Consider the following 22732-nt stretch of genomic DNA (forward strand, 5'->3'; position numbering starts at 1 on the left):
ATGCCTTCCGTGGCAGGCTGCACGCTCAGTTTCCTGTGTGGAATAGTTGAAACTTGTCTTTCAACTAAGTAGAGTACATGGGGGCAGAGATTCTTTCTACTTTGGCAACCTAAGTATATTAGGGGGGAAAAAGCCACTACAGCATAGCAGGAAAGCATGAAAAATGCTTTATAAATACACATAAAAGAAAACCAGAGGGAAGCATAGTTAGACTGAGTCATTAAAAAGCACAGTACTGCTCCCAATCCTGCCTCCCTGAGCCCAAAATGTGTCGCTTGAAGAGTTTCTTCTGCAGAACTCCATGCAGGCCCCAAGTATACCCATGTCTTTAACAGCTGGTTCTGGAATGAGAGGAGCTTCTATTAAGAGAGAGAAAATCTTCCATTTCATTTGGAGTTTTACACAAGTTTTCTGTGTGGCTTAATTTTTGGCATCTGACTGTTTTAACAGAAGCTGTGTAGTGTTTTGTGGGGTTTTTTTTTTCAGCCAGATCTCTGAGTTTTAGTGTCTTCCCACAATACCCTTGGCAGTTGCTGAAAGCAGGCCCGCCCTGCAGAAATGCCGCAGGTAACTGCCTTGAACAAAATGGCACACACAAAAGCCACTGAGCCTTCTTTGCCTCCTGACTCCTCTTTTGTTTTCCCTAAAGAGGCTGTTTTTAAAACTGACAGTGTCTGTAGCCTGGTAATGGAAGATAATGATTAGCGTACCAAAATGGGAGTAATCATGGGACTCTTTGACACCAACCGGAGAAAAATACTTACTCCAAAGAGCAAGCAAAGAACTGTTTCTAAAATGACAAATGTGTGTAAATTTTCAAAGTGGATTGTGATTTCTCCAAACAACACAGGCAGCCAGAACAGTTATGCTGTATAGTCTAAAGTGATCTGATTCTTGAAATAAACTCTATTCTGGGCAGTGACATGTGTTTTCTAGATAGGAGGGGAAATTGTTAGTGTTTATAATAAAGAACAGGCTGTTTTTCTTAATTTGGGAACCTCAGGGAGATGAAGCAACAGTTTGAATACTATACAGGAGTAGGCTGTGAAACACTGGGGTAAGTTCTCTTTACTTAACAGTTCATGCCATTGGCCTGTGAGGTACTAAGAGACTTACTCTGGTGCTGTTATTTAATGTTGAAATAGTAAAAACGCCTGGCTAAGATTAGATTAGGCAGTTGACTCAAAGTACTCCAGGTTCAAGGCTCAAAAATGAGTTAATCAACATCATTACCATACACAACACTTGAACAGATGTCTGGCTTGGGTATTGGGGAGATGAACCATCCCTTCTCTTTAGGTCCTTGTGAAGTTCAAGCCTTGAGGAAATGACCTGATATCTCCAATTTTTAAGCCTCTTTAATACCAGTTGTCATTTGAAGAATTTAAGGAAAAATTATTTGTTCAGAACAATTTGATATTTTGTGCTATTGATCCCCTCTATCCTGAAATAGAATTAAGCAACATGGTGGTGAGTCAGGCCAAGGAGAGCCAGGAAACTGCGACTGATAGCCCAGTGGACTCTGTAATACTGTGTTGATTTATGCTTGGACACTTTAGGCTATCTGTTTATACAAGTGAGTACAAATGCGTCTTCAACTCGTGGCCAGAGTAGACCCAATATCAAGAGAGCAGCTCTTTCTTTGGACTGGATTCCCCTCTTTTCAGTTTTGTGACTGGCTGAGGTCCTACTTTTGTCATTGGAGTTTGATGAGTATGTATCACTTGATTTCATCTGTTATAATCTTCAGCAGATGCCCATGCCCTTCTCCCTCAGGACTAATCCCCAAGTGAGTCAGTCCCAGCTTGCTGGGCTCACTGAGGGGAATGTAGGCTTAAACCATGGGTTTAGGGATCAAAAGGACCTGAGTTCAAGTCTTGATTCTGCTGTTATTATACGAGATCTGTCCAGAGAAAGTTCAGCCATTGCTAATATAATGAGAATGGTTTGCATGACATCGATGTAACCTGGCAGGCAAGGAGATTGGGTTAGAGTGCACATGCATGAACAACTTGACTGTACTAGTCAGTGGGGGTTGAATGAGCATGTGTACTGTGTGGCTGTCACATTCAAAAATAACTGAGCAAGTAGAGCAATGAATCTGCATCAGATTTTGCATTAAGCTTGAACATTCCTCCACAGAAACTAATCGGATGATTCAGAAGACCACAGCTATGGGAAACTGGTGATTGGCAGCTTCATCATGACAACACACCCACTTATGCATCACATCGTATACAGAGTTTTTTGGCGAAACATCAAATCACCCTGGTGACTCAGCCCCACTGTAGCCCAGATTTGGCACCCTGCGACTTCTGGCTTTTCCCGAAACTAAAATCACCTTTGAAAGGAAAGAGATTTCAGACTGTCAATGAGATTCAGGAAAATACAACAAGACAACTGATGGTGATTGGGAGAACTGTGTGAGGTCCCAGGGTGCCTACTTTGAAGGGGACCGAGGCATCATTGTTCTATATGCAATGTTTCCTGTGTCTTATATCTTCTTCAATAAATGTCTCCTTTTTTCATATTACGTGGCTGGATACCTTGTGGACAGGCCTCATATATGTGGCCATAGGCGAGTTGCTTCACTTCCCTAAGCCTCAGTTTTTTGATCTATAAAATATCTATATCCTTGTGCTCCAGTGAGAATCAGTGGAGAAAAATGAAAAGAATTAGTTCATATAAAGTTCTTAGTGTGTTGCTTTAGCACATAATAGGTGCTCAGTGAACACTAACTCTCTTTTTATTTTACTTCATTAGCAAACAGCTGCTTCTTCTCATCCTAACCTAGTTGGCTTTCAGGTCTGGGCTGCATACTATCATTTCCGTGTCCCCTGGCTTTGGAGACCACCTGGTCCTATGTACAATGCAAGCTTACCGTCCAAGGTGGAACTTTCCCAGCCGCTCTGCATTGGCTGTCTCTCTGCAGCCAAGCGCTTGGGCCCAAGCAGATGAGCCTCTGGGCACTTGCTCTCTGTCTGCCTCAGCCCCATGCAAGTCTCCAGCAAGCACAGTGCACGTCCTGGTGCCTCAGAGACCTAGGCCACGTGAACACCTTCATCTCTGGATTCCTGGATTCCATGTTCAACAGGTTCCAGCATTCTTTCTACTTTGTCCTAAACACCTTCTATCTCATTTTCTGCATATCACATCTGATTGTTCCTTATTATAGAAGCTGTTGGGAGGAGGTGCGGGAAGAGACAGAGTAAGGTGTCCACATCTTTTCTTGAGTTTATGACATTGCTATATATTGCCACCAATTTCTCTTTAAAGAATTATTTATATACTAAAAAAAGGTGTTCTTTATTCTGTTTATTCTTTAAAAGAAATTACAATCTACCATCTGGATTTCACTATTTGAGACAGGATTTTAAAATGTCTATAGCAGCTATGTCTGAGTCATTTTGCTCTCAAGATTTTCTTAATTTTTGATTAATTTTCTTTCATCCTTTTTTCCTTCCTCCCTCCCCTCACTTCCCTTCTTTCTTTCTCTCTCTCCGCCCCCTCGTTCATTTATTCACTCATCGAACCAGGCAAGGGAATAAGCCCTCTAAATCTTAACAGAAGGTGAGACTTTTATCAGGGTGTCATGCATAGCATGCAGTGGCACATGGGGATGTTGGTCTTCCAGGCCCAGAGCCCACAACGTGATTTGTATAATTTCCGTGACCTGCAAGTGTTTGATTTACTGTGTTGTGCTTTGTGTCTGCCTCTGTATTACTTTTTTCTTCCCACACTTTGTGTTTAGGTCAGTCCTCATTTTCCTGCGGAAGACTGCACTAGAGGCCTGAGGAGGGGTTTTGAAGGTTGGGTCCCAGCAGAAATGCATAGGAAGACCTGAAAACAGGCCCTGTCCTCTGCTGTGGTGACTCCTTGGGACCGAACTCTGATGACTCTTTACGTGGCCAACTTAGCGAAACATAATTAGAAAGCAGCTCCGCTACCTCCTCACTGTTCCTGAAGTTCGGCCTCTGGCCTGCCTATGCCGTTTACTACCTGAATTAACTTTGTGTTTTGTACGTCAGAGGATCTTGCCAGTGTAAGGAGGTTTGAGTCAGGGTGGTCTAGTTGAAAAGGCACAGGCACTGGGGTTAAAAAAAAATTCGGTTTCATGTGCAGCCTCTAGCACTTACAGTCTTCGTTTTCTTATCTGTAACTTGGGGGTAATACTCCCAGGTATTCCAGTGCTCCCTGTATTATAGGGTTATTGTGAAAAGTAAGTGAGATAATGTCTGGAAATAATTTAGCACCGTGTCTGGCATAGTGGTAAGGACCCCGTAAATCCTGTTTGCTTCTCTCTCCAGCCTCACCTCCCCCCTCTCTAACTGGCCAGTTGTCTCTAACACAGTATCAGCGGGACTGTACATACTTTCACTGTTATGTAATCACTCTCCACCAATCTGTTCCTTGATCATCTTTCAGCTCTCCCTCCAAATCTATTCCTAAACTCAATTACAATTGTCCCTCTGGTATAATCTCCCTCTCTGTAGAGAATAGTGAAAACTCGCTGTTTAGAAAATCAGTTTTTCATGGAAGAACTTAATATCCCTGCAATGTTTTTATGAATTTCTGTTTTCCAACAAGATCTATTGTTAACACAAAAATTAATGTATTTATGTTGGGACTTATTTTTCACAATAATATTGACCAGTAATATTTTCCTGATTTTTGAGAAGCCCTGTGATTTTTGTGTGCAGAGAATGCAATCTTTTGATTTGTCTAAGTGTATGCTAGGCTTATAATTTTTTAGATTCAGTGTGAAAATTTCAGGAGCTCAGGTTCCTGAAATACAGGTGAATCTCTAACCCATATAAAAGATAAGTTATTCTCCTTCTCCTTTTCGCACTTATTTCAAGTTAGTGATGATTTTCAGGCCCAGCAGTTCAAGACTTTTGTCAAGACTTTCTGTTGCTATAAATCTGGATATTCCAGTATTATTCAGCTTCTGAATGTCTTAGGGTCTGATTTCTTATCTTCATCAGCCTAGAAGATCCCCCCTTTGCATCAGTCCCAGCTCTCACCCTTACTGACCACAGCACTTACTTAACCGTCTATAGGCCATTTTCTTGTCACTTTCTCTCTTTGAAATTGGTCAGTTTTAGATGACATTTGAAGGTGCTAACATGGGCCTCTGACTACATGGATGGATACAGTAATTTGGTTAGATTATATTCTCCAATGTGAAAGTTTCACCTAAAAAATAATTTATTTGCAAAGATATATGCACCCTTAAGTTCATTGCAGCATTATTCATTGTGCCCAAGACATGGAAACAACAGAAGTGTCCTTTGATAGACAAATGGATAAAGAAGATGTGGTATATACACACAATGGAATACTACTCAGCTGTAAGAAAGGATGAAATACTACCATCTGCAACAGACAACATGAGCGCATCTTGAGAATCTCATGCTGAGTGAAATTAGGCAGAAAAATTCAGGAACTGCATGATTTCACTCATATGTGGGATATAAAACTGCATGCAACAGAAGAACAAATAAGACAGAAAAACAATCTCATAGACACAGACAACAGTATGGTGGCTGCCAGAGGAAAGGGGCGGGTAGTAAAGGGTAAAGGCAATCAAGTATATAGTGATGGGAGATTTTACTTTGGGTAGCAAACACAATGCAACATACACAATGCTGTCATAGACATCTACACTTGAAACCTATACAATTTTATTAACCAATGTCACCCAATCAATTTAATTTAAAAAAGGTAGAGGTTGCACAGGATTGGTGAGATCTTTCCATGCACTTTATCTCTCAGGAAGGTAGTAGCCCAAACAGTTAGGAGCATGGAATGGGCCTCAGACAGGCTTCGGTTAGAATACCAGCTCTGCTATTTACTAGTTTTTTAGTACTGGACAAGGGACTTAATTTCCATACCTCTCAGTTTCACTGTTTGGGAAAAGGGAAGACCGTATCATTTGATTTGCAGAATTAAATGAGGTAATGTTTCCAAAACTGTATGAGATATTGTCTGGGAACATGTTAGTAGAGTGTCTGGTACAGTACCGAGTGCCAGTAAATCCTGGTCCCCTCTCTCTCATCTTGTGCTAAGTGTTGGCCATCTCTAAAATGGCATTGGTGATGCAGTAAGTGCTTTTACCACTATGCCATTGCCCTCCTGCAGTTCTTTTCTTTATTACCTTTCTGACCTACCTCCTGGTTCTATTCTTGAACCCGGTTCAAGTCACTCTGTCTGTGGTGTAATCTCATTCTCTATCCAGAGCACTAATAACTTTTTAAAAAATTAGTTTTCTTTAGATGAATTCAAAGTGCCTACAATGAAAATAGTGGTGATGGACATGATGATAAGAATATTGTGGGAATTTCTTATCCCCTTCATCTTCTAGATTGTAAGTTTCTCGAGTCCAAAGAGCATGGCTGCCATCATCATCCCTAAATTCCTCAGTTCCTGGACAAGGAACAGTTGTTGAATGAATGAGTCTGATATTTAAAGTACCTTCGATTGTGCCATTTTAGCTTCCGGGTTTTGGGGTTTTAGCTTTTAGCTTTTTTAGTTTTGGGATACAAGCATATATTACTAAATTATTAAATATATGCTTGTACATCTAAGATGGACGATGATATGTTTTAATAAACATTAAGTGTGGCAATTAAATATAAATAAGTTAGAGCAGGACAGGAAATAATGTTCTTGAAATGTTGTATCTACACAGGGGAAAAATCTAGTAAGTTAATTTTAAGGTTTGAGAACAGGGAGTCCTGGGGAAAATTCTGAGAATGGAGGCCTCACCTGCCTCCCAGCTCTGGGCACATAAGTCTGCATAGGTTTGTCTCATTTCAGAGGTGGAGTGTTCACGGACTCCACACACACCCCTGGAAGCTCAGCCGTAGGACAGCAGCAGACGAACTTGGGGAGTCTTTGTAAGACGACAGTCCCCTGAGGTCTGAAGTAAATTTATACAAGCACCTATAAATACTTTTAACAGACTATATAAAATTTCTCCCTTACCCTCACAACTTTTATAAATAAGATGTGATACCTGGAAAAGCAAAAGCTCCATAAGGTCAGGTCATCCGTTACTTTGGCAAAGTGAGGCCCATAAATTTTGAAGCATTGAAATTATCTGTAGCATAAAAACGTGTCTCACACTTTCCATAATTAAAAAACAAAAAAGTCTGAGAGAAACAGCACTTCTCCTGGAAGGCCAAACACTTCTCTTGAGAAAATGCCTGTCCCATGTCCCTATGGGTTGGGTCCAGTATTTGGAGAGTCACCAACTCTAATATTCCAGATCTAACAGAGATTCAGAGATTCTAGCCTATTTCCATGTACCCCACCTGCACGATCCCAGCCTTATTTTCAGGCTTTACTCTCCCTTAGGCAAAGGTAACTGATAACTGATTTAATGTAAAAATATCCTCTGTCCAAAAGTTTTTATAAATCTAATCTAATCTGTCTTGTTGCAGCTTAAACCATTTCCATTAGGTGTGCTAATCCATTTATCAACAAATATGTACAGGGCCCTTTGATTTACCAGGAGCTGTGTGTGGCAACTATAAGCAGAAATTATGTTATTTATGATTAATAACCAATTGGGTGGAGCAGGAAATAACACCTTTGACGTGCAGAGGAAGGAAGAGTAGAACAGGAGGACTTGGCACGGGGTCTTAAAAAGTAGTTGGGATATGGGTAAGTCAAGAGAAAAAAGGAAGATGCTATGGGATAAATGATATAAGGAGAAGCACAGAGATGGGAAGAAAATTAAGAGACAAATTTACCTGGAAAGGACACTTTGGGAAGGGGCATAGCTGGAGGGGCAGATTGAAACCTGTCTGCACAGGACCTTGAATGACACACTGAAGAGGATGGTCTCCATGCTATAGGCCAGTGGCCGCCGAAGCCAGATGCTATGTAGGACCATCATTTGGGAACAGGAAAATATTTATTCTTTACCTAAAAAGGGAATACATTTTACTAATATTTACTATGTGTATTGACAATATTGTATGCATGTCATTTATACATAGACATATGTCATTATGGATGCTCAAAACTGTTTTACTGATAGAAATGCATATTCATAACGGTTTAGAGGCAGACTCTAGATGATAAGGAGTGATCAAAGATTTTCATGCAGCCAGTGACATGTTCAAAGCAGAATTTTAAGAAAATGAATCTGGCAGCAGTTGGTTATACAGAGAAGGCTGGAGGAAGCAGTTTGTCAATTGCAGCAATTCGAAGGGCTTTAAGTACAGTACCGCAGTGGGAATGGAAAGGAGGAGAAAGTACCAGAGACATTTTGATGATCTTATCCTTTGCATGGTGAGATTTTTCCCTTAGCAAGAATATTCTGCAATTAGTTGGGGAGCTGAGATGAAGCAATGCTCAGGAAGATGAGGTTTTTGTTTAAATGTGATTGCAAACATTTATTAGTACCGCCAAATGGGTCATTGTCTAAAAACCTAAATTGAAAACCAAGAACAAAAGTTATGGTTAATTGTTGGTCAAAAACAAGTTGAGATAACTTTATAACTAATTTTTTATTTACTTATTTAAGAGAGAGAGAGAGACATCAATTCGTTGTTCCAGTTATTTATGCATTTATTGGTTGCTTCTTGTATGTGCCCTGGGGATCGAACCCACAACCTTGGGATATCAGGATGACACTCTAACCAACTGAGCTACCTAGCCAGGGCCACTTCATAACTAATTTCATATATACAAGGAAAATCTTTAAAAATATAGAAAACATCTTCTCTACCATAACCCCCAAAAAGAGCCTTGAAAGAATTAACAGAAGGAGCATAATGATGCCCCTGCCTTATAACACAATTTAGGCTTTATAACTCCTGCTTGGTGTTGAAAAGGGATCCCCCAAAATTTCTCTTTCAGTTGCGTGTTGGATATTACTGCTTTCTGATAATCCCTGATTGAAGTACAAACGCATTGGTTCTCCTTCACACAGTGTGATCTTCACAGAAAATGACATTTAAAGAACCATATTGGTGAATGTAAATTTCTAAGAAAAGACTTGGTACTTGTACTTGACTGACTATCATTTTCTTAAGAATTGTACTGTTAAACTCTCTACATTTGATATTTTTGCAATGTAGAACTCAATGAAAGTGTGATTCAGAGTTCAAATCTACCATTAACCAGGCTTCTCAATGTCTCCTTGCAGATAAAGACATTTAAATAATGATAGGGAAGAAGAAATTGTATGTTTTAAAATGCCAACTAAAAAAAATAATGCCAACTAGGTCAGGCTTCTGACCCCTACATGATACTGACATTATCTTTGAAATATATTGATGAAAGAGCCCTACTAGCAACCAATTTAAATAAATGAAAAAATGCACGTATTTTAACTCTAGTCAGGTACCAGATATAAACTGAACATTTGTCTCAATCAACTAAAAAAATACTAGAGATTGAGTGTTCATAAGTATAATTATTTTGGCTGAAAATGAGTAGATTGTAGTACAGAAAGGCAGATATAGTATATTGGCATATATCAAAACAAAGGAGTTAAGATTAAAAATGTCACATATAAGTAGAAATGAATATTCTCATACACTGTTGGTGGGAAAATAAATTGGTAACCTTTCTTTAGGGCATAGGTGACATGCTTCAAGAACCTCAAAAATATTTATACTACTCGGGTTCAGTATCTCAACCTTCAAGAACTTATCCTGAGGATACAGATCTTAAGTGTTCGATTATAAAGGAATTGCTAAAATAATCATTTCTTGAAAATTATTGATTATAATAGATACAAGCCTTATATACCATGATTTTAAGTGGAAAAAATGGTGTGAAACTATGTGTAAAATGTCACTGTTTATGTACATGTATACAAATGCATGCATTCAAACATTATAGGGAAATATAACTAATAGGTTACTGTTATTTTCTAAATTTGTACTGTTTTTCTTAGTTTTAAACTTGAAAGGATATATATTGTTTTCATTTAGGAAAAAAGTCAAAGCACCTCCTCCCTCTGTCCTACCCCTCTGCCTCTGGACGGTCCATGAATCCTGGGACTGAACTCAGGCCCAATAAGTCAGTCCTCCTCTAGAAACCTGTGGCTGGGCCTGTGTGTGGCTGCTCATCCCTCGTTTGCACCCCAAAGTCATGGTGGTGCCCATTTTGGCAACAAGGTTACAACTCCCTTCATGTACATTCCTATCCTCAGCTGTTGTTCTCCAAATCATTACCTCTGTGCCAGAACCGCAGGATCTGGAGGAGCCTCTGGAGATGGCCAAATGCTAGGCTGAAATTAGCCCTTCCCTAGAACTTTAGGCCACTGGGCTGAGCCCAGGTCAACAACCAGACTCCGCCCTTCATCAGTGGTTTCCAGGGCCATCCCTGTTCGGAACCTTAGTGGCTGTCACCCTGTCCCAACAGTTCTTTCATTTGCAGCCCCCAATCTAAGGACGCAGGGCTGAGGACACCGGGACTTTCCTCCCAGAAGGCCCAGGGCCCCTTTTTACACAGCGATTTGCATTTGTGTCCTGCCCAGTGTCCGGGCTGTTCCTCCAGAGGCCTCCAGAGGTAGCTGCTGCAAGATGGAATGAAAAGAAAAGTTTGCTGCCCTGCCCCAGCGGCCCCAAAAGTGCCTGATCGCTTTATGTCTGTATAACTAAGAAAGACCAAAGTGATTCTTCTAAGAACAAGAGATTTTCTGTTCCTGCCTATAAAGAGAAGTAGTAGCAATTATTTCACTAAAATAATCGATCTTTGTCTAATCATACACCCTATTTTTAAAAAAATGATAATGTGCTTTATAGTAAATAACAAATTATGTAACTTGCCTAAGGGGGAAATAGATTTTGATCCCCCAGACCCATGTATTTAATCACTATGCTTACTGCTTCTTCTCATTCAGGTTGTATGCTAATATGAGATTATTTATTCTATTACTCAGATACTACACTTGTATTAATGAAGTTTATTGCAGGAATAGATACCTCTTTAAGTGTAGGCACTCTCTTCTGAGATGTTAGTAAAAGAGAGCTGGACAGTAAGTGTACTTGTGAACTAGTGCATTTATATGGAAAATGAGTAATTTATTGTAAGAGAAAGGTGTGTTTTCTCTGCAAAGTTAAGTCACAGAAGGGAGAGTAGTATCCATACATAGTTCTGGAAGGACTGAAACTGAGCAGCACATGAGTATTTGGGTCAATACATATTGTTAACTAATAGTGTTCTTTAGAACTCATGATTTGGAAACCTATCTAAAAAACTGGATTAATCTGAGTTTATTTACTTTGCTCCACTCTCGGTGCAAGTATGAGACAGTCAACTGACCTTTGCAATTTATCAGTTTAATGATAGTCAGCCCTCAGCCTTCTCATCTTTAAGTTTGATAGTTATGAAAACTAAAGTCCAAACAGGTTGTTTTCACCTTTTCTCATGGGCACTATCTTCCCAATTGCATTATTATTCTCCTCAATAAAATGAAAGTGAAATGCATTTTTATGCCAATATTTCATAAACAAGACAGAATTCTGACACATTATCTAGAGTTTATGTTCTTTAGGGGAAAACCATGATGCTGTAAAATGTTTGTTGCACTATTTGGAGTTCTTAATAGAAATTCCAGGAGGTCAAAAGATCTCTGGGCAGTTTGTATACCTACAGAGGGGAACTAATTGCCTCTCTTCTGACAAAAGCTCAATGAGACCTGCATCCTAGGCAGCTAAGACCAGAGTCTTCCCTCTCACCTCTAATTCTAAGACTTCGTTACCTGTGCTTGCCTTGGGTCAGTGCTGTACGCCACAGAGGCAGGGCCAGAGCTGTGAGCCAGGATCACTCCTGAGCTATGCCATTCACCCCAGTTCTACTGCAAAATGAAATCCCTACATTTGACTTCATATCACTGCTGTGTTGCTATTGTTATTTTCACTTTATTATTGTTGTTATTTTATTAGTTTGGCCAAAATTGTTTTTTTTCCCATACGGTGGCTCTAGTAGCACTTAGTTGTCTTTAACTTCATTTGAAACAATTGTGTTAGATTGTATTATGACAGCTGTCATATCAGTGTGCATTTGAAAAAAAAACTTATCAAAATTGGTGAATCATTGTGTAGCCATTTTAAAATTGAAGATGGAAGAAAATAAGCAACATTTTCAGCATATTATGCTTTATTATTTCAAGAATGGTAAAAATGCAACTGAAACACACACAAAAAAGATTTGTGCAGTGTATGGAGAAGCGCTGTGACTGATCAAACATGTCAAAAGTGGTTTGCAAAGTTTCATGCTTGAGATTTCCCACTGGACATTGCTCCACAGTTGGGTAGACCAGTTGAGGCTGATAGTGATCAAATCGAGACGTTAGCCGAGAACAATCAACATTATGCTGTGCAGGAGATAACTGACATACTCAAAATATCTAAATTAATAAAGTTATTGGTGAAAATGAAAAACATGTCTTTTATTTTATGAAAAAAAAAACATATGGACTTTTTGGGCAACCTGAAATATATTTAAAATTCTTAGCTTTGAAATCTAGTTTGAATTTGAGAGGCACAATACAATAAATTTTACCATTTAAAATGATAGATATAGATAGCGTTAAATCAACTTTTTTCATTTTTCAGATTTATTAAGCTTTTTGACTTAATCCAGAAACTAAGGATTCTGATCAGCCTCACTTCTAAAGTGAGAAAGATGTTTGTATTTATTTGGACTGGGATATGCCCTATGTTGGGATGAGGGAGCATTCCATACTGACAGACGTTATGTGGTTGTTTTTTTTACATTAGATGAACTTTGTATTTTTCCTTGGCTGGGAATGCACTCTCTATAAACAAAGATGTTCTACAGCTCCTAAGGGAGAGGAATGAGGAATAAATATACTTACTAAAGGAATAAGATTTTCCTGATCATTATCGGCTCAGACTGAAAGTGTGTGGAATGATGTAGAGAAAAGCTAACAATTCTTGAAAACCTATTATGTGCTGGAGACTGTTCTTGTTATATAGTTGCCGTGTCTTATTTTATTATCTTCACGATCTCATAAAGCAATTACCGTTTTCCTTGTGGTACAGGTGAAGAAACTGAGGCTCGGAGAGATTAGGTAACTAATCTAAAGTCACAGATCCCAGGCATGGCAGAGCAGGGAATCAAACAACGCTTATTCAGATTCCAAGGTCAATCCCTTTCTGCTCCTGTGTGGACTAAGGTGGGCGAGGGGCCCGCACCCCATATTAGGGGCTGGGTCTAGTCACTGAATGGAATCCCATGTATTTCTGTTAGGTTTAGGGACAATGAGAATGTCAAAGTGGAAAGAGACTTTGGGGTCCAGTCAGGTTTTTGCCTAACCACTTGTTTTCTAACCTCTTTTGTTGTGCCCTTCACCGTGAATGTGGAGGAGGTGCTGGTGTTCTATGCTGATGGGTACTGAGCTTCTCAAGAGCTTGAAGGGGGCTCTGTTTGTCTTAGGACCAGCCATGCACCAATAGCTATGCTGCTGTTGTTTGGAAGCTTTAGCATTCATTGCTTCAAATGGATTACTTCTTTATTATTTTAGTATAACATCATTGTTCATCTGGCTTATTTGAAGTGTTAAGGAGACTAATCCTGTATGATAATGACATTTAAGTGGAACACCAAATCTATAGGGATATTCAGGGCATTTTCTTTTAAAAATTAATCTTTTTTAAATCTGCACTAACTGCCACTTTATCCTTTTTTAGAGAATTTCACCATTTTAATGACTTGATACTGTTTTGCTGAAAGGTGCAGAGATATGTAAAAAGAAAGTATATTTTTCCCTTTTTAATGGATTTTTTAAATGTTCAGAATTTTTATTTGCTGTACTTTACTCTGTCTTATGTTTTTTTCTATGATGCAAGCCAAGTGTCCTTTGCTTTAAAGTGACATTAAACACATTTCTTTTAGACAAACCAAAGATTACAATCTTCATATACACTGATTAGATTTCTTCCAACAATTTAACAATTTAAGTTTATGCTGTGAATGTGAGTGGGTGGTTTGACTCTGGAGCAGGCAGTGGGCACCTCAGGGTCCTTTTTCAGCAGGTATTTGAGTGCCTCTCACAGAACTTCCTCTCTGAGTATTTAGAGTTCCCTTCTCCCACGGGTAAAGGTATGTGCTCTGTGCTTGAATATTCATTGTGTAGTTTTATAGTTCATTTATCAAATGTCTATTACATGCCAGACACAGGATTACCTTACATACATTCACATCTCATGTAATCCTCACAACCACCCTGTAAAATTGTTATGGCATAGGCTTAGAATATTCTCTTTATTTTTTGGAATAGGAATCGGAAGCGTGGGTAGATCCACTTTCCATGGGTGCACAGTAGGTGCCTCAAGATAGCAGGGCTCACCAGCTCTATTTGCCTTTTTCAACTTGAAGCTTACCTGGGAGTGAACTAGCTGCAGAGTTTTAGGAGATAAGGCTAGCAAAGTGGTGGAGGGCTTTGAATTTTATTCTAAATGAGACACCAAACTGTGTATTCATTTATATTGACTGGGCACCTCACACGTGCCCACCAATCTAGGCACTGGGGGCATCACAGCGAATCAGAAGACAAAAACCCCTTCCTTCTAGAAGCTTATATTCTGGCTGCTGGAGTTTTTGAGCAGAGAAACACTGCGATCTGGTCAAGTTTAACAAAGGTCCCTCCGGTGCAGTGTGGAACATCCCCTGTAGAGGGGTGGAGACTATGGCGGGGAGACCGGTTAGCAGTGACTACAACAACCCAGACAAAAGAGGGTGGGGGGTTGGACCACAGTAATAGCAGAAGTGAGAAGCTGGATTCTAGATAGACTTAGAAGAAAACACCAGTGGGATTTGCTGAGCATTTGAGTATGGAATCACCTTGCCCAGGCTTTAACTGGAACTCAGATCAGTGTGCATCCTAAACTGGTGCTTTTTTTTAATTATGTTAAAATGTTCACGTGTAAAGTGGCTTCACAATGATCTTCAATTTAGTGGAAAACATAGCTGCTTTTCAGCTCCTTAGCACAAGGCTTATAAAAGGAGAATACCATTGGTGCTGGAGGAGGCAGGACAGCACTTCCTTTCCCAGGAGCATTTGTTGTCTGGGCTGCAGCCGACCAGCCTGCTCCTTTGGTGGCCGTGTGCCTTGGTGGCGGCACTATGTGAATACACGTGAGATTTGCAGTGTGACCATCTCAGAGCCACTCAGGGTCTTTCCCTACGGCCCCACTGTGGTGAGGTGGGAGGATGGGTCCTCTTAATGAGACTTAAGCCCTGCCTCATATTCTGCCTGTGTTATTTCTCCAAAATGACATTATGAGGTCTGAATCAGACCAGGTTTTAATTCTTGGTCACAAAGTGGAACTTTTAGTGTACAGTAGTCCCTTTTTAAAAAAGTTTTGGAAACAGAGCTGCCTTGTAGTTAGCTTTTACTGAACAGATCTTATCACTCAAAAATTGTTCTACATATATCAATCTGTCACTAACTTTAATAATCCCAAGATACAAATTTGTATGTTTCAAGTCAAAGAAATTGCCACCAAGCAGTTTATGCAGCAATAAGATGACTAAAATGTCATTCTCATTCTATTAATTTTTCATTGACCTTAACTGAATGACCTTATATTTCCAAGTTGGAGAGCAACACAACCATGGGTAAACATAAACATTGCCCCTGCCTCACAGCAATTCCATCGCTGAGCATAGCACGGGCAGCTAGATATACCTGTGGATTTCGAATAAAAAGCAATCCCCCACACACCTTATCTGGAAATGGAGCCAAATGATTTGGTTTCAGTTAATCATTGTAAGGCCCCATGAGCTGCCTAAAGTCCTTGTAACTGCATCTTCTGTGTGTGATCTAACATCCCACTGAACATTGGGTCTTTTGGGGCAGGATGTCCAGATAAAGATAAAGATAAAGATAAAATTAGAGGCTGTCACTTCCTGGCCTGCAGACAGCATTTGCACAACCCCTTTCTACATTAACCTGCTGGAGAGCAGCCTGAGGGTGCTCCTTTCCTGGGGCGGTGACACTCCGAATCAGACCGCCGCCCCAGCAAGAGATGAGTATGCGTGCTTCTGATTCCTTTCTGCCTCCAGAATGCAGATGAGAGGCCTTGCCATTTAAAAAAAAAAAAAGGTTAAAATCAATGGAGGAGTCACTTACTTTATTATTTTCCTCAGGGCTGCGTCCAAAGAGGACTCTGCGTTTGGTGCTCTGGACTGCAGAGGAACAGGGTGGAATCGGTGCTTTCCAGTATTACCAGTCACACAAGGTAAGAGCAGCCACGATTGCTGGGCATTTTTGCATGTAGTAACAGTGTAAATGAAAATGCCCTCTCTTGTCCTGAACGCTCTCTCAATAATACTCGGTGGTAAGTTGACCCCAGCAAGCATCTCTGGTAAAAGCCTCTTCATCCAGCCCGTAAAGGAAAATGCGCTGGTGAGCTGATGGTGCAGTGGTGCGGAGCTAAGGCCTTCCGCACTAATCTGTCGCCTTAGAGAAATCCCAGCTGCCACGCTTGCTGTTTTCTTAAAGGCTCTCCAGTTCTGCTACACTCATGTGTGCCCAGAAATAGTAACAGGTAAGCATTCCCTCTTTGCACTGAGCCCACTACTCCCATACTTCGATGCCCTGAATCCTTGGAGCACTGGTGTTTGACAGCCAAGTCCCAAGGCCTTGAGTCAGCAAGGGAATGGATCACAGTGGTAGGAATGGCAGTAGCCCAGGGTCTCAGACACTGACTACCATACGACAAAAGTGAAGCCTGAGGCAAGAAGGTGACAGTGGGAGATCATGCTTAGAAATATAAGGCCCCATTTAAGATGGGAGACAGGGAGATTAGTGTCAAGAACAACCTTTGAGGGAGAGGGCAGTGTACAAGCTCAAAAGTACTCTGGATCAAATCAAACGTTAGGTTGAGAAGGAATTCCCCGATCAGTGGGGTGCTGCTGGGCAGCGATGGTCAGGCAGAGGGGCGGGACCTGGCCTGCTCCTGCCATTGCAGCTCCAGATTGGAAGGAATAGACCCATCATCTTATATTATTAAAATCAGACAGAGTATTAGTTTTCTAAATTGTGGTTATGTGCTTTTAAATCATTTTGAAGTCAGGATCTATAATCTTCTTTCAGTTAGTTGGAGCTTAAGAATAATGAGTTCATTGCCATGAATTTGGTCGCTGAATGTAGTTTTTATTTTTCTAAGAAAAATCATCCTTTATCCCCAATTCTTTGACCACTTACAGTTCTTTTGGCCTCACACGATCCTGGAGAACAGATAATTCCAGCTAAGGGTTCTTTGGTTTGTGGGTCAGTAATGTCATTTTCTATGTTATGATGAACTAGAACATCAAATGAGAGTCATTCAGTAACAATCAGTTAATATTTCTGACCACCTACTATGTTTCAAGTACTATATTAGGCATTAGGATTAGTGTCAGTAAGACAATTAACCCTAACCTTTCTGAGATTTCAATCTAAAGGATATTGAACTTCAGTTGTTACTTCACTTTAACAGAACACTTCAGTTGTGTGAAGTGTTCTGATAAAGAATAAAGTATTGATGGCAGAGATAGGAAGTTCATGGACTCAATTTTATCATCTCAACTTATTAAAGTTTATCTCCCCAATCAACCCTCACAATGAAGGGAGAATCCTAGGTAATCATTATGCTTTGCTCGTTGAGAACAGACGTTGTAGTATTATTTACAATTAAAATGTACAATCAAGCATGCCATTCTAAGTGTTGGTATGACCGTGAGAAAACAAAGGCAATATAATCTTTAGCACTACAACCACAGATCGATAAACTATTATTATTGAAAACTTACTCTACTATAAACACTCTAGCCTGAGAGAAGCTAAATCCATGACCTCCGTCACATTTGCTCCTCCTTTTTCCTTTATTATTTCTATTAATGACAGCATCAGTCTCTCCACTGCCATGTGTCACAATGTCACTGACATTTTTTCTTCTTTCTTTTCCTTGTGCCCCACATCTAATCAGCAGTAAAGTACTATTGATTCTACATTTTATCACTTTATTTTATATTATTATTATTATTATTTTATTCTTGTTCGAGTACATTCTATCACTTTAGATGCATCTTTCATTTCCAGGCTTTCTGTTGTTTTTCTAGTTCCAGCTTTCTGTTCTACCCATCATACCAACTTAATCTTCCCTAAACCCAACTCAAATCCAATACACCTTCTGCCCCAGACTTTTGGTTGTTTCTCAGTGCTAATAGAATCTAGTCCAAACTCCTTAGCTTCTTGGCCCTTATGGTTCTCCATGCCATGGTTTTCCACCATTCTCTTCCACGTCCTCTAGTCTGACAATAATGAGGAGCTTCTTACACATCCCACAGTGGCTTTTACATCATTACTTGTGCAGTTCCTTTTCCTTGAGTTCCCTTCCTTCCCATTCTTCAGGCTCCTCAAGGGTGAACCCAAATGTCCTCTTTCCCATAGAGCTAACTCTCCAACCCCTGACTGCACATAATCTCCATACCCTTGAAGTTAATAACACCTTATTTAGACATTTCTCAGGATGTGGTATAATTTATAATTTATAGAAAGGAAGGAGGGAAGTAGGGAGGGAGGGAAGAAGGAAAGGAAGGGAGAAAGAAAAAGGAAGTTACAGTCTTAGGCTATAAAGACCTTGCTTTCTACTTAAACATTAACTTTAAACATACACATAAGAAATTTAGTGTAACAAACAATATATAATAGGTTCTAAATAATTTACTAAAAATATCTTACCTTTGTGAAGGGCTCTATCATCGACAAGGTACAGAATGGTAAAAAAAAGCTTGATATAAATAAATGTAAAGGTGTTAGAAAAGGGATAAATGACTATGACATGTTAGTCATGAGGAAGGCCCAGGACCTAATCCTTACATGGATTGGAGTGAGTAAGCAGGAGTGGAGAAAAGGGAAAGCCAGCCCCCTTTATAAAAATGCCCAGAAGCATTTTGATGTCAGATACTAAGTAAAATAATTCAAATGGTAAATACTGAGTTTTTCATTATATTTTGAAGTCAACTGGAGCAGAAATCATTCCTGGAGTCCATCCATCATGCCCATAACAATTCATAGCAACAAGTCCCATGAAGGAAGTGTATGCATTTTTCTTACTTAAAGAATGCTACTTTACATATATTTTGATAAGTTATAAAAATGTTTTCTCCTGGTTTTAAAATTCTTTCCACTGCCTCTCTTACTTCACATTAGCACATGAACCTGAAAATTATTTATATGTAGACTGTATGTTCTTTATGTTTATTGATTTTTTTAGAAGTAACATTTTTCATGCTGAGGGTTTTATTGAGGTATAATCAGCATTCAGTAGTAGAATGCACAGATCTTATGCATAGAGCTCAATGTGTTTGGTGAATGTATGCCCCTTGTAATCATTGCCCAAATCGAGTTGTAGAGCATTCCTGTTACCTAGGAAGTTTCCCTATCAGGTCATCTTCCGCCAAAGGTTACTATTGTGCTGATTTTTATCACCGCAGAAGGTTATGCCTATTCTTGAAATTTATGTAAATGGAACCATGCAGTATGTACTTTTAAGTCTTGCTTCTTGCCAGACGTAACAGTATTGTTTTTGTGATTCATCGTGTTGTTGCATTAACAGTGGTTTGTCTCTTTCTACTAGTCATTTTGTGTTGCATGCATGTACTACAACGTCTTACCCGTCCTCTTGTTGATGGACATTTTAGCTGTTATAAATAAGACTTTTGTAGACATTTTTGTACAAACCTTTTAGTGGATATATGCAATTCTTTTCCAGGAGTAGAATTGCTGGTATATGTATAACTTTGCTAGAAACTGCCAAAGAGGTCGGAGACTATCATTCTATTGCAGTATGTTCCCACCAGCCACATAGGAGAGTCCTAGGTACTCCCCAGCCTTCCCAATACGTTTTATTGTTAGACATTTTATTTCTCGCCATTCTTGCGGAAGGAACATTTTTATATTTTTCAAGGTACAGTTCTGAAAAGTTATCCTTCCACTTCTAATGGTCCTCATTCTTTTCCCTTCCTGCTTCCTTGCCTTACGACACCTTCCCTCTGTGTCCTATCTTTTGGTGTAAGGAAGACCAAAGGCCTTTTTTCCCTGCATGAAGCTTGTGCGACTGTGAGTGGTTAGACTGACCTTATTTCAGTTTGGAGGAACACCTTGGAAGAGCAGGATATAGAAATACCATCCTGCTTGTAACCACAACCAGTTCCCCAGAATATAGGCTTCACAGGCGGATGGGTGCCGTTGGAACTCTGCTGGGACCAAAGGATGGCCTGAGGAGAGATTGATCCCCAGCAAGGCTGGGAGAGGGAGATTGCTCTACTGCCTAAAAGAAAGAGGGTGACAGAAAATGCTTTTGTGTTATTCTTTGTTTATGAAATTACTTTATAATAATATAAACTTTATTGGTTGAATTCAGTTTGCATTCCCTAAGAAGCAAGTATCACCACATATACGAGGGTATTATTGTGTTCTAGTTATTTTTCAGACTTTACTTATAGGAGTGGAATTTAACTTTAAGATTAAAAATATTATAAATTATTTTATTGAATTTTCAAATCAGTGAATAAAATGAGTGTTGTCCAGATGCCATTTGACTAATTTGCTTTTCATGGGAACAATGTTTCTTTCTTCTCTACTCTTGGAAGGAGAACAGGATGTCATTTCTCATGTCCTAAAGTGTACAAAGGAAAAAAACACCCTAGAATAGTTTTAACTGGATTGCTAGCATTTTTTAATCTTTTCCATTTTAAGCAAAAATATGATCTGGCATAATTATAATAAGTAAGGTAATCTGGCCTGAAGAAAGCCTCATTACACAAGATAATCAAATAAAATAGATTGATAGGTTCTATCTGGCATGAAAAATATTTTAACCTTTTCCTGATTTATTGCACAAACTACTGGCAATTGAATTACAGAGATTATGAACACTGCTGTGTTCTGGTAGTCATTAATAAGGGCAATATTTTAAATAGGCTTCATTAAATGAGGGATGGAAAGTACGATCACTCTAAATATATCCGTTTATCCTAACTCTAGCCAACTCTAAATGAGAAAAAGCTAAAATGAATATGTACAATATTTTTTTCAGAATTCCTTGTGTTGCAATGCTGAGGAACAAAATTTCTCTTTACTTAGGTAAATATACAAAAACGCTAGCTTCTTTTAGTGGTGAACTTCTTGCCAGCTCCCCAACCAGCATGAGGTTCACGTTTCACTCCAAAATAAAGGAATATGTTAGAAGTGCTTTTGAGACTTCATGTTACCTGGGCAAATGGTTTTCTTAGCATTTTTATTTCACTAACCCATTGCCTCTGTATAATGTTAATTTAGCTGCGGTGACACTGCTAGAGTGAGAACAGTTTTGCACTCGTCTGCAGCTCCAGTTGTAAAAATAATACCCTGATACACGCATTCAGCATATTTGTGTCTGGACTATGTCTCCAGAGTGGCCTTTCTTACATCGTTAATGTTCCGTGCAGTATAGACCTGCTAATCAGAGGTTATTGTCTCAATCATTACGGCTGGGAGCTGTTATGCATCCTGTGCTTTTTGTCAGTGCCTAGATATTTGCATTAGTCTTTTAAGCACATCACAAAGTGGGTTTAAATTTTATTTATCTCAGTGTATTCTTGGTCTGGAGCCCCTTATAGATCCAACATACACATAATTTCTACAGCATACCTGGGAGCTCTTCAGGGTCTTATGAGAATTTGTGGATTTATTGTTTGTTTGTTCTTTAAACGCTGTCTTTTGCATTTGCTTGCTTTCTCCTGTATAGAATTCCCTTATGGATATGGAATTTCAAATTCTGTCTGTATGTAAGGTGTTTATGATAGATGTATGTCAGCTTGGAAAGAGATATCCCTTTGATAGTGGGACAATCACATTATGCCACCTTCTGAATGAATGTAAGCTTCAACTCACTCCTTTCCTTTCTCTCCTTTATCTCTGTTTAGAAGGGATCTTCCCTAACAGGTTTTCATTATTTGTTTCCATTGAAAAGAAAAGAAATAGTTTAAAATAAAAATACCAGCCTTGACAACTAGAATGGAATCTGTCCTTGTTCCTAGGATGGCAAGACCTAGGGACAGTTATTTATCGTATAAACACCTATGGTTTCAGATCACAGTGAAGTTTAGCTTGAGCATTGGTTGTAGCCCAATACATGTAAAGAACAATGTCCCAAAGTCTGTGCTACCATCACTGTCACAAATAAGGCAACAGCATTCAAGGTCGGTTCTGAGAATATTGTGCCAAAGCACTGAGGCTTATTGTGAATTATTGTAGTTAGCATCTTGTCTCATTTATTCTCCATCCTGAAACCATGAAAAAGACCTTCAGTTTATATCCAGCCTGTTTAACAACTTACTAGCCGTTGCCTATGAGGCACAAATAGCATGTGCCTTGGTGCCTCCTTATTGCTAACCAGGTCGTGATCTGAAGCGGAGGGACCCATAGCATACTTAGCGCATGAACTTTCTAAGGAAATCAGATTGGCACACCATGATGCTCAAACCTGAATTGACGTGCCGTGCGCTAGGCTCACAAGTGATGTGTATGAGCCAGTGCCTTTCGGGCTAAATCGTCACATCACCAACACCCTGGCCTTACTAAGTTTCGGAGTCAGCAAACCACTTTTGTTTTTGTTTTGTTTTGTTTTGTTTTGTTTTTTTGTTTTTTTAGGTATAATTTTTATTTATTCACACCAGATGTCTGTTGTGTTGGCTGTTGTCATTTTTT

At 39.4% G+C, this 22732-nt stretch overlaps 1 protein-coding gene across 2 annotated transcripts in view; it reads left to right on the forward strand.

The window, feature by feature from the left end:
• The window catches only part of CPQ (carboxypeptidase Q), a 409746-nt gene that overhangs the window by 298231 nt on the left and 88783 nt on the right, over positions 1 to 22732 (forward strand). For both annotated transcript variants that reach the window (XM_054590297.1, XM_054590299.1), the window contains exon 6: positions 16144 to 16235. In XM_054590297.1, the coding sequence (XP_054446272.1) occupies positions 16144 to 16235 (92 nt within the window). The remainder of the gene's footprint in view (positions 1 to 16143; positions 16236 to 22732) is intronic.

Source organism: Pteronotus mesoamericanus, unplaced genomic scaffold, assembly GCF_021234165.1.
Source record: "Pteronotus mesoamericanus isolate MK-2021 breed Mesoamerican mustached bat unplaced genomic scaffold, CSHL_Meso_final scaffold_174, whole genome shotgun sequence".
Lineage (NCBI taxonomy): Eukaryota > Metazoa > Chordata > Mammalia > Chiroptera > Mormoopidae > Pteronotus > Pteronotus mesoamericanus.